This window comes from Leopardus geoffroyi, chromosome B3, assembly GCF_018350155.1.
Source record: "Leopardus geoffroyi isolate Oge1 chromosome B3, O.geoffroyi_Oge1_pat1.0, whole genome shotgun sequence".
NCBI lineage: Eukaryota > Metazoa > Chordata > Mammalia > Carnivora > Felidae > Leopardus > Leopardus geoffroyi.
In genome coordinates this window covers 86,118,020-86,131,089 of record NC_059337.1, presented here as the reverse complement: position 1 = coordinate 86,131,089, position 13,070 = coordinate 86,118,020, and the positions used below count along the sequence as shown (strand labels likewise).

At 39.6% G+C, this 13,070-nt stretch overlaps 1 protein-coding gene across 4 annotated transcripts in view; it reads left to right on the top strand.

Annotated features, from left to right (window-relative positions):
* SLC25A21 (solute carrier family 25 member 21) overlaps nt 1-13,070 on the top strand; it is a 482,637-nt gene that overhangs the window by 422,389 nt on the left and 47,178 nt on the right. For 3 of the 4 annotated variants that reach the window (XM_045450741.1, XM_045450740.1, XM_045450743.1), the window contains 2 exons: nt 4,407-4,473; nt 11,296-11,355. In XM_045450741.1, the coding sequence (XP_045306697.1) occupies nt 4,407-4,473; nt 11,296-11,355 (127 nt within the window). The remainder of the gene's footprint in view (nt 1-4,406; nt 4,474-11,295; nt 11,356-13,070) is intronic. The other variant, XM_045450742.1, reaches the window with a different exon arrangement.

Below are 13,070 nucleotides of genomic sequence, written 5' to 3'. Positions count from 1 at the left end.
CCAAATCCTGAAGAACTCTGCTAGGTCTAGCTTGGATCAGGGGGCAAAGAGATGGAATACCATTTGGATCCATTGGTGAGATGCCCAATCAATGGCTGCCTACAAGCAGTGTCATACTGTACTAATGTGTTGCTTCCAGTGTTTTAAAAAATTGGGCGGGGCAGTTCTCAGGAGAAGAGGTGCCGGCCTGACTAATCCACAGATGTCCACTATTGCATGGATATACTGTGAAAACAGTGCAAGGAAATAGATCTAAATTCCCATTTGCCAGCAAAAGATGGTCCTTAAGAATTTCCCATTAAAACTGTTCATTCGCTGTTAGAAAGTTTAGGATGGTGGGATGGCTGGAGGCGGTGGGGGTGGTGGAGGATGATTACACATGAAAGGAACTGAGCAGAGAGAAGGGAAGGAGGGCACATCAAGGAAGCATCGCCAACTTGAAGCAGAGGGCTCTGGACCTCCCAGCAGTTTTCGGATTAAATCCTTATGGTTCTCCCAGCTGCCTCTCTTCCCTCCTGCCTTACACCTCTTTTTAATATTTTCTCCCATCATTTTTAAAATGAAGACCTTCTGTGTTACTTATAAGATTTCTGTCCTCCTTCAGAGAAGCAGTGCTCTACTTTAGGCAAAAGTTTGAAGTAAGGCAGAGTTTTCTCTTCAGGAAAGCACTTTCCCATATCCTCCTGTTATTTTTCTTAGAACAACAAAATCTGAGGGTTGGAGTGGACCCGTCTTGAGGGTGAGCAAGTTCATCTGTTGCTGTGTATATCCCATCTCTGGCATCCATTACAAGTGGCCATCCAGACTGCTTGACCACATGCCATGAAGGAGAACTCATCATTTTTCAGGAGAGACCATTCTATGTCCAGATAATTCTGACTATTAGGAGTACTTCCTTGTATTAAGCTCCTACTGGGCCAATAATTTGTCTTTTCTTGCTTCCACCTGTTGGTCCTAGTTCTACCACCTGGAAACAAACAGAAAAGTCCAATCTCATTCCTGCATGCTCACCTTTCAAGAGATCATCACGTTCATTATGTTTCTCCCTATGATTGTTCTTCTCCAGGCTGAGCAAGTGTTCTTCCTATAACTGTTCTCTGTTCTATGGGTTTTCAAGTACCTCTGTTATTAACAGGAACACTCAGTTATGGAAGCATTACTTACTTAAAAGTTCTTAATTTTTCCCCCAAACCAGGTATAATCTTCCAGATATGGAAAACTCAGCACAGAAAGAACAGAACTAATGTCTTTCATTAGAAATATAGAACTTCTGCTCAAGAAAATCACATTTACCTTCTGGGAAGACCAAAGCTATGCTTAGTCACTCTCATGCTGAAAATTATGTGATACAGGGGCGCCTGGGTGGCGCAGTCGGTTAAGCGTCCGACTTCAGCCAGGTCACGATCTCGCGGTCCGTGAGTTCGAGCCCCGCGTCGGGCTCTGGGCTGATGGCTCAGAGCCTGGAGCCTGTTTCCGATTCTGTGTCTCCCTCTCTCTCTGGCCCTCCCCCGTTCATGCTCTGTCTCTCTCTGTCCCAAAAATAAATAAATGTTGAAAAAAAAATTTTTTTTAAAAAAGAAAATTATGTGATACAAAGAATGGTTAAATTTTAGAAGTGAATTTCAGGCGTCAGTAGTTGAAATTGGAATGGAAAGGAGGTAGGAGTATGAATTTCCATGGTTCTTCAAATCACGTGTCTGCTTTATTTCCTATTCATAAATCTAACACTATCCATTAAGTCAAAAACAGAGGTTAGACAGGGCACCTGGGCAACTCAGTCAGTTGAGCATCTGACTCTTAATTTCGGCTCAGGTCATGATATGGTTTGTGGGTTTGAGCCCAGCTTTGGGCTCTGTGCTGGAGGCATGGAACCTGCTTAGGATTCTCTCTCACACTCTTTCTCTGCCCCTCTCCTACTCATGCTCTCTCTCTCTTTCTCTCTAAAACAAATAAATAAACATTTTTTTTAAAAAAACAGAGGGTAGAGTAAGCCCATATCAGGGGATCATTTGATTCCTTTCTTCCTCTTTATGAAATCCATATGCTTAACAAACATTTGTGTCCTGGTTACATATACACATCACTCTGGGGGTAAGCACACTAATGCACACTCAGCTCTCAAGGAGCTATCAATTAGAAGCTGTAAAACAAGCCCTTTGCTTTCCTAATTGAAGTATGCTCTATAAGCCAGTGAATCAAGGAAGAGCAAGAGTTCACCACATTACTTTGGGTGGCAAAGTGGATTAGGCTAAATAATTTCTTAACTTTCTTATTCCAGAAGCACAGCTAGAAGCAGAACCCAATGTAAGAATGTTGGAGTGAGGGATGCCTGGGTGGTTCAGTTGGTTAAGTGTCAGACTCTTGTTTTTCCTTTCAGGTCATGATCTCACGGTTTTGGGTATTTGAGCCCCAAGTGGGGCTCTACACTGGCAGCACAGAGCCTGCTTGGGATTCTCTCTCTCTCCCTCTCTCTCTGCCCCTCCCCCACTTGCACTGTCTCTGTGTCTCTCAAAGAAACTTAAAAAAAAAAAAAAAAGAGGGTCGCCTGGGTGGCTCAGTAGGTTAAGTGTCCAACTGCGGCTTAGGTCATGATCTTGCAGTTTGTGAGTTCGAGCCCCGCGTCGGGCTCTGTGCTGACAGCTCGGAGCCTGGAGCCTGCTTCGGATTCTGTGTCTCGCTTTCTCTCTGCCCCTCCCCTGCTCACACTCTGTCTCTCTCTGTCTCAAAAATAAATAAAACATTTTTAAAAAAATGAAAAAAAAAAAGAGAGAGAGAAAGTTGCAGTGAAGCTTGAAGGGTCAGAGAAGCTCCAGATCCATGTTAAATGGACATCCTAAAATGCACACACTTGAGTCCTGCCCTTTTCTGTACTCATATATGGGTTCATCAAGAAGACTGATTATCAGGGCACCTGGGCGGCTCAGTCAGTTAAGCCTCCAACTTCACCTCAGGTCATGATTTTGTAGGTTCAAGTCCCACCTCTGGCTCTGCCCTGACAGCCTGGAGCCTGGAGCCTGCTTCAGATTCTGTGTCTCCCTCTCTCTCTGCCCCTCTGCCGCTCATTCTCTCTCTCTCTCTCTCTCTCTCTCTCTCTCTCTCAAAACTGAGTAAACATTAAAAGATTTTTTTTTTTTTAATTTTTTTTTTCAACGTTTATTTATTTTTGGGACAGAGAGAAACAGAGCATGAACGGGGGAGGGGCAGAGAGAGAGGGAGACACAGAATCGGAAACAGGCTCCAGGCTCTGAGCCATCAGCCCAGAGCCCGACGCGGGGCTCGAACTCACGGACTGTGAGATCGTGACCTGGCTGAAGTCGGACGCTTAACCGACTGCGCCACCCAGGCGCCCCTAAAAGATATTTTTTAAAAAAGAAATAAAACTGATTATCTCAGAAAAGAATGAGGAATATTCTATTTATGTATTTCAGGTTTAAAGTGAGTAAATGGCAGAGGTACCCGGCTGGCTCAGTCGGTAGGGCACCTGATTCTTGATCCTAGGGTCATGAGTTGAAGCCCCATGTTGGGCAGGAAGCCTACTTAAAAAGAAAACAGAAAACAGAAAAAAAAAAAAAAGAAATGAGTGTATGGCATATATAATTTTTTCCAGGCAGACAAAATTGAAAATTTTGGATCTTAAAATCTAATATGAAATAAGTGGTGACATTTTATGAACCTTATATTAAGCATATGGCACTCGTTCTTGGTTTTGTTTTTTTGTTTGTTTCTAAAAACATTTGAATATATGACAAGTCCCTCAACATTGGCAACAACAGTGTCATCTCGGGTACTGTTAAGACTGCATGTCAACAAGCAAGTTTGACATTTCTTCTGTCAGCAACATATGTCCCTGACCTTCTATCTCCATCAAGGAAGTTAAAAAATTATGACTAACTCAGGACAAGGCTGGGAGCCCAGATTCCATGGCCATAGAGCTTGTTAGTTCCTTTGTGTTAGTAAAGCTAAAATTAAGGATTTGTGTCCCTTGGTAGCTCAGGAATTTCTGGTCTAGTGGGCTCAGGTCTCAGGTATAACTCTAACCTCATTTGGTAAAAAGGGAGAAAATGCACAATTGTTGACAGCTACCTACCATACAACTGAGGGAAAAAATTCAAGATTGCTTACAGTGAGTAAGGTCAAGTGCTGTAAGGTACAACTCATTGTTGTGTTTAGCAATGTACCTAGGGATTACAGTCTCAGTATCATTTATTCTTCTGAATTTCATAGTGCTAAAAAATTTAGAATTCAGAATCTCTGCACTTTAGAATTAAAACAAGAGAGGACTTCATGATTGGTGTCCTACATTGAATAATTGGGAATACTTTAAGATTAGTTGTTTTGTCCATAAACAAAGGCAGAATTACCTGTCGCCTGGTTCCTTTACATAAAATCTTTTATTTCTCCAATAGGCTGTTCGGTTTTTACAAGGGAATTCTGCCACCCATCTTGGCTGAAACACCAAAAAGAGCAGTGAAGGTAAGCTCTGTATACCTTTCCACCAAAGGAAAATAGACTGCAGTAACACCTTCAGCCCTAAAACATCCCACAACAAACTATGGGTCATTAATATGAACTGAACATAAGATGGTAAAAATTTTAATGTGGAAATTATAACATAACTTTTATTATAATTAGGCGTGGTCACTCTCTCAAATATTGGTTTGTGGATTTTTTTTTTCAGGTAAAGGCACTCCCTTCTGATGAGGAAATTATACAAAAATTACAGTGGTGAATGAAATTCATGTAATTGAACCACAGTGGGCACAAAATAGCTTGGACATTTTTTCAAAACAATTCATAAATTTTCCTTGGGAGCAATAATTATTAGAGAGAGAGGGAGAGGAGGGAAGAGTGGTAGAAAAACCTTTTTCCCTAAACCAGTTCCATTTTATGAACAGAGCAAACTAATAGAGTATATTTCTTTGTATATGATTCTCGCGTAACACATTTATTTGGCATGCTAACTTCATTTCCTCCCCGCCTCCCAACCCCAGTCTCCTCTGTTAAAATTCTCTATTCTGGTTTTTACAAAATTATTACTTCCACTATGCCGATTTCCATCCTTTAACCACATAACTATGGAGGTTTATGTACTACTTACTGGTTCAGTATCTGGATGGGAACATGGAGATCTGGCAGGACCCCCAGGGTAGAAAGAACTAAATCTGATCAGTCTTTGATATATGTTCTCTCGGATAGAATTCCTGATCACAGTGACTCTGGCTGGCAGTGCCCCCTCTCCCAGACCAGTGACATCACCAAATATGGCTTTGTCTTTCCATAAGAAGGATAACATACACTTAGACCGAAAGACTTCCTTTCCAACTAATGACATAAAGCTTTTTTCACATACATTATTCAATATGTGTTCCCAATATTCCTGAAAGGTAACAAGGGACAGTTTATATACTTTTACTCAGTAACTTAAGAGGGTAAGCTAACATTTAGGAGAAAATAACAGATATGCACAGACACCAAACTTTTACGTTATGTCAAAATAGTAATTTAATAGGATTTAATTCGAGTCTAGAATTTAGAAAACAAAGGTTTAAAACATACTTCTCTATAAATTTATCCCCTTTGTTGCCGTACTTTTTGTGATCTTATATTATTACTTCAACACAAATTTCATTATAAGGATCTGAATCACAGTAAAGAATCTGGAAGAAGTTCACCAAAGTACACAAGAGGGCTGACTTGAATTATGAAATGGCTTCACTTGATAAAAGATTGCCCAAGTAAACAAACAGAGCGGAGTTCCTTTCAAAAGGAAAGTCACTTTGTCTCCATGGAATAATATATTCATTTGTTCAGTGTTTTACAGTATAAATGAAGTAAATTATACTTAAATTTTTTCCTGGAATATTTTTCCTTAAGACTGTATATTGGAGACAAATTTAATTTAAATTTGAAGAGGATTAAAGTTTATCAGTGTTGAACAGTCTTTTATGTAAGAAAAAAAAAAGTTGAGCTTTACAAAACTGAGTTAGTCTCTACTTAAAAAAAAAAAAAAAAGCAATGCTCCTTGCCAGAACAATGGTTAACAGATGAACTTTTGGGCAACTGGATATGGTATATGTGTCCCAGACATCTTGTTTCAAGTCAACTTTACCTTAAAATTATTGAGACATATGGTAAGTGCATTGGCTTTTTAAGTATAACTTGGAGTTAAGTGTATCTTTGCCAGATGGATAGCACTAGTTTTTCAATACGATTCATGAAATCATTTGTTTTATAGATATTTATCTTAGAATTTGTGAGAAAAGTGATCATCTGATTGTAATGATTTCATACATCATAAACTGCTTCATTGTATATCATCAAAGTTCACTTCAGAAAAAAATATTCAGAGACCATATATATGTATATATATAAATATACCCACACACGCATGCACACATACATATGTATATGTACATATGGTCTGTGAATATATATGTATGTGTGTATTCCTTGGTACTGAAACTTCAATTACAATCATTATTATAATCAGAAATAATGTTAAGTTTTCTGTACTTTATTCTTTGAAATGAGATTCATCATTAAAATAAGAAGACTCATCGATGCTAAATAAATCAAACTTCCCCCTTTCACAAATTAAAACAGAATTAGTATTGCAGTTAGCAGAAGGAAATAAAGACCTCGGAAAGATACCAGCTGGTCCCTCGGACATGGGAAGCACCACATTCCAAGTTCCAGGGTCTGGTCTTGAGATTCACAAGTCTAGAAACACCGTTTTTCCATGAACAGACTCTCAAGGATTGCCTAATACTAACCAGACTCATGAAAGAATATAAATTGTGAAGGCTGTTCGCCACGATCCCTACACCTGCCATGGTGTCTACACATACTGGAAACTCAGTCAATGTTAGATGCACAAATGAAACATATAGAGAGAGAAACAAAAAGTGTATTGATTTATAACAGGAGACATTCCTGTCCTATTCCCCAAAATTCCCATGTCTACTATTCAGTCTCTGGAATACCAAGACTTCCATTTCCAGCCAAGATAGAGTAACAGAGACCAGATTTTACTCTCCTGCCTGAAACAGCAACAATAAAAATGAACAAAATATATGAAACCACAATTTTCAAGACACTGGACATCAGACAAGGAAGGACAGAGACACAGGAAACAAACGAGATGAGCTCTATGGTTTGCCCCAACTTACCGCCTTGAGAGGTTTGCCAGACCTAGGTCATGCAGGGGAGATGTAAGGAGAGCCCAGTGTACTCCCTGGGATGAGATGCAGCTGACGGGCTGGAGAGGGCAAAGCAGCTAGAGTTCACAGGACAGAGTACCAGAAAAAGAGAGAGCTCCTATGATCTGCAGAGGGACACTGTAGATACTCAGGTGAGAACCTATGAGTACATGCATGTAAGAAAACTAGCAAGGCTTGGGAAAGATGTGTACAGAGCATTAGGGGGAACAGTGCTTGGCAAGCACATAGGGCTGGGAATGGTACCTGTTTCCACCAGCCAAACTGAAGGGGTTTGCCCAATAGCGGGGCATTAAGAGGAGTACTCAGAAGGGGTTTGCCTCAATAGCGGGGAATAATCAGCCCTAGTCTGAGCACTGCTTAGGTAGTTAAAAGCAAGATCCAAGTGGATCAGACTGTTTGCATGTAATTGAACTGCATCCCTGAACAGAATACCTGGGAGGTCAGGTTAGTCATCAGACTGCTTAGTGAGCATGAGATAAAGCAAAGGGAAAAGTGCTGGAGGGCTGTGTCACCCAGGCAAATGGTACCAACCTCCCCTGCCAAACCACAACCTGACACTTCTCCGTAGACTGTATGGCTTGTGCCCCTCTCCCTAGGTGAGACTATCAACTTCTAGATTCCAGTACATAGGTTATATATGACATAATTCATTTGGATTCCAGATTTTATATTCAGAATTCCCAAAAACTTGATTGGATATGAATGTTTTCAAAACTCTTTATTCACACCTCAGTATGACTTTGGGGAGGTAACTTTATTACATGTTGACCCCCCTAATTGCATCCTTAGAGAGTAACCTCATATCTCACATGATAGGATACTTTTATCACATCTATGCATTGATCAGTGTTGTGAATGAGAAATTACCGAGAAGTATCATGAAAGCCATAAAGCAGTAGTGTTGTATAGAGAGGAATTAAAACAATAGCTAATCTCCTAGTTCCTAAGAATACAGTTCTGGCATAATATCTTCTAATCTTTGAACATGGGAGACATTCAGTAAATATTTGTTGAATGAATGAATGTTTTTTTAGTAAATATCGGTTTCAGACTGTAGTAATGACATTTACATAATTTTACTATTACTGAAACTTTGTTTTAAAAGATTTTAGCTTTTCCTTCCTTAAGATCCTGTATTATTTATTTGAAGCACTATCTACTTGTTAGAATATATGATAATATATTGTTCATTACTTTTGAATTCAGTACATTAACAATTCATCACTATGATCTATGGGGCTTCTTTATTCTCTGGAACCAGAATCATTTCATCCTAGCCATTCACTGAAAGTTTCCAGAAAAGTCTGATGAGCACCAATCAGCTAATTAATAGTAGTTTGGTTTTTAAAAACAATTTTAGAGATGGGGAAATGAAGAGCCTAAAATAGCCCCGAAACATAGACTTGGGATTCCCTGTGAGAATTGCTACAGTGACAGGCCAAGTCCATGTCCCCAGACTTCTCCCTTGAGATCCCAATATGGTCCTTAATCCTTCATAAAAACAGAAAATTGGAAAGAAAGAGAAAAAAAGAAAGAAAGAAAGAAAGAAAGAAAGAAAGAAAGAAAGAAAGAAAGAAAGAAAGAAAGAAAGAGAAAGAGAGGAAGGAAGGAAGGAAGGAAGGAAGGAAGGAAGGAAGGAAGGAAGGAAGACAAAAATCAAAACCGCCTCCTCACAGTGGAAGGGAACCAGGTAGTGAGGCCTCTTGTGAGGTCCATCCATCCCAGAACTTCCTTGAACCCAATGTTCAGTGTTTTCAAATGTGGGCCATGTGTGGGCCATGACACATGAGTCCTAAAATCAACTTAGTGGGTTACTAGATTTAATGGGTCATGACCAGAGTTTTTTTTCATGAAACAGAATAGAAACATAGTGCATTACACATAGTGAAGGGGTAAACATTGTTTTATAGCAATATTTTGTTTCATTTAATATAAGTTTATACTGCATTCGTGCATGCATGTGCGTGTGTGTGTGTGTGTGCGTGTATGTGTGTTAGTGTTACATAAATACTTTTTACCTAGATTGTGGTCAGAAAAGTTTGAAATCTTCTGCATTGAGGGACTGTGGGTTTCTAGGGTCAGGGAAGGCAAGACCTCAACAGCAAGAAAACTCAAGGGCAGAGAATCCCAAACTGTCAACAATCACGGCTCAGCGATGAGTGAGCACGTATTGTGGTTGAGAGTATACACAGGCTTTGCAGTTATGGAGGGGAGTGTCAGTCCTTCCACTCACTAGCTGCAGGACATGTATCTACAAAATGAGAATCATAGTTTTACTCTACCCTGTTGCCTGATGGGTTTGTATGGGTTCGATGCAGTAGCACATGCAAAGGCCTTAGCATGTTTTCTGGACCACAGCTGGCTATCATAGATGATACAAATAACTAAGGATACTAAGGATCTGTGGCTTCTTTATTAGTCAAAGTAAAGAAAGAGAATAAAAACTAGGATATTCTGAAAGTCCTCTTCATGTCAGGCATGTCATAAAACCTTACTTAAATTCTGTTATTTTTTTTTAATTTTATTTATTTATTTTGAAAAAGAGAGAGAGAGAGAGAACAAGTGGGGGAGGGGCAAACAGCAGGAGAGACAGAATCCCAAGCAGGCTCTGAACTCACAAACCGCGAGATCATGACCTGAGTCAAGATCAAGAGTCAGATGTTTAACCAACTGCACCACCCAGGCGCCGCTTAAATTCTATTATTTAAGGAATACTCTAGAAGGTAAGTTTTGTGTTCTCCAAGGCTAGAAAGGTCAGGTGACTTGCCCATGCTTTCACAGCTAAGTAGCATAGGCAGGTTTCAGTCCCAGGACTGCTCCCCTCAAACCCCAGCAAGGTGACTGTCAAAGAATAGTGATGATAATGACCATTAAAAAACGAAGGAAAAAACTTATCTTTAAAGCCTAAGACAATAACTTTTCCTTCCAAAAGTCTACATCCATAGTTGAGCTATAGAAGCATGACACAAAAGTCATTCCTGAGTCTTTAAAAGGATCAAAATCTATCCAGTGATAAAATGATTTTAGGTCTACCCAACGACTCATGGAGCCATGTCTACATGGAACTACCTCCTTCTAACAACAGAGTATTATTTAACCCCCAATTCCACTTTTTTTCCTTCCCCCATTTTATTGGATTATAAAGTATAGAGTAGAAGACACTTGAGACCATGCCATTTCTGGGGTCTTAAAAATCAGACCCTAGCAGGACCTAAGCTTGTGCCCTATCAGTGACATAGGCAGCTACCTAAAAGAGCACCCAGGAGCAAAACATCATGATCAAGCAGAGTCGTTGCCCAAAATGCAGAGTATAGAAAGAGAGGAGAGAAATGTATTGGGGAACATTGTATGAAGTCTGATTAGATTTGCCTCCATAGAAATTTATTTGCAGAGAAAATTCTATTACATGTTACCTAATGAAGGAATATACAAAATCTTCATCATCATCAAATTTTAAAGGAAGGAATAAACAGCACTCTTTCTTTATTCACGTTGAAGACAGTCTTGCTTTAAGTCAGGATGGACAAGCTGACCTCGTTAGGTCTTTCTCTGTTTTACCATGCTGTCTTCGTCATCAGTGAGTGTTTGACATTCCATGAAACAAGAGAGATACACAGCAATATAAATTCAAGTTAAAGATGAGAAGTGGATGTCTTTTACAAGTGGGCTAGAAAATTGGGCATTCACTGGGAAAGCAGTTCAGAGAGAAAACATAGGAGACCAGAGATTTCAGGTCTCTATGCCTATAATTTTGAATCACTGCCATAAAAAAGAAGTCTATTGATGTCTGGGGAAACTGAAAATGGTCATGGTAAATGGAAGCTGTATGCTTCATTTACTGCTATAAAGGATTCCATCAGCTCTTCTGTAGGTTATTATAGTTGCATTTGAAAATGCCAATGGTAAAGTAAGATTCAATAGTAACTACCCGAGACCAGATTAAAAACTATGTTCAATGGTTTATCATTTTCTAAAATGCTGGTTAATATAATGATTGACTAAAGAAATTTGAGTCAATTAAAGGGTTTGTTGCAGGAAATTGTTATAAATCTCTGGGTTTGGTTTTATTTCACAGTTTTTCACCTTCGAGCAGTACAAGAAATTGCTAGGATATGTGTCACTGTCACCAGCATTGGTAAGTGAGAGTATTTATTATACTTAAGTGTGTGAGTTATTTCATAAAGGAAAATCTGGAAACAAAAACCCCTTTGATTCCCCAAGCCCAGCTACTAAAATATGAATTCGAGTTATTCAATGTTCAGCTACTTGTTGAAAGCCATCTTCCTAATAACTCACAATTTGGCTATTTTATAGTTCCCGGTGATGAATTTATGACAACAATGATATGTGTGGAAGGACTCATATGAGATATGGTCAAGAATATAAAATAAAGAGTACATTTGTCAAAGATTCTGTTAAAGCCAAAACATGCATATGTTTACCTACATGCTGAACGTATCTATTTGTGCAAAAGTCAGTATGCCTAAAACATTTCCTAACAGGTCACTTTTCCAGCTTTTGCTCAAGCTGTAGTAAATAAATATAGGACTTCAAGTCACCCTGTAGTCAGATGCAGAAGGGCCTTTTGTAGTTGAGAACAGTGATGTTACAATGACACATCTCAGTTGGGGTGCCTGGGTGGCTCAGTCGATTAAGCCTCCGACTCTGTTTCAACTCAGGTCATGATCTCATGGTTCGTGGGATCAAGCCCCAAGTTGGGCTGTGCTGACAGCATGGAGCCTGCTTGGGATTCTCTCTCTGCCCAACCCACCCCCACTCTCTCTTTCTCTCTCAAAATAAATAAATAAACTTAAAAAAAACAGTGACACATCTCAGCTATTACAAGAAAATCGTTTGGTGATTTGAACGTTTCTCCATGCCACTCCTCTCCTTCTTGGTGACTTTGCTGCTTTTCACAAGACAGATTATATTGACCAAATGGGTTTTACAAGTATGTGTGCAACAAGAGCCCAAGAGAGAGAAAATGCACTATTTTTTTTTCTCCCACCAAATCTGGAAAACAAAGCAAAACAACATATGCATTGGTCCTCTAACTGACAGTGTACCTTCCAGCCCCTGGAAAAATCCCCCAGTTTATCTTCTCAAATGTACCTCAAAACTCAACCAGAGAGGCAGTGTTCTGAGCTTCAACTTTTCAGTTACTTAACTTGTAAAGGTTCACTTCAGAATATTTACTCTGCCAAATAAACTGTCCAAGAAGAAGTATCTGTTGTTTTTAAAACCATACATGCCTCTTTTCTAGGAAGGATCCTGTTAGGAGACTTCTTGTCCAGCCTCCTGCCTAGACAAGTTGGCTGTGAAGTAACCTTGAATGGAGGAAGTGGCAGAATGAGTCCTAATATTAGCTAAGATTTTTTTTAATGCCTTGCTGTCGTCTCTTAATGTCACTCTGAACTTTGAAAACATCTTGGTAAAGAGAGGATTAAAAACTTCCTAGCAAAAGACAATAAAATGTGGTCTCCAGAGGGCCAGCTGGCTGTTCCAGTGTCGAGCATTGGTACCATGTGAGGGACGGCAGTTCTCTCCACTCTTGAGAATTAAAACAGAAAAGCATTTGGCCACTCGAGCTACTATAACTGAATGCATGCAAACTGTAGGCAGTTTTTCTCTTTCCTTGAACTCATTTATTCCAGCTTCTTTTTGATATAGCTAGACACTTAAACAGCGCTTAAATGTCCCCTGGTTCTCTCACATGAAAAGCCTAGGGGGCTGGGAACCCAACTATTACCACTGGTCTCTGGAATAATCTAAGTAACATGATCTGCTGATAGCTGATCAATTCTTTTGACAAGGGACTGCTGAACACTAGTCCTGACAGCAAATGTAGCT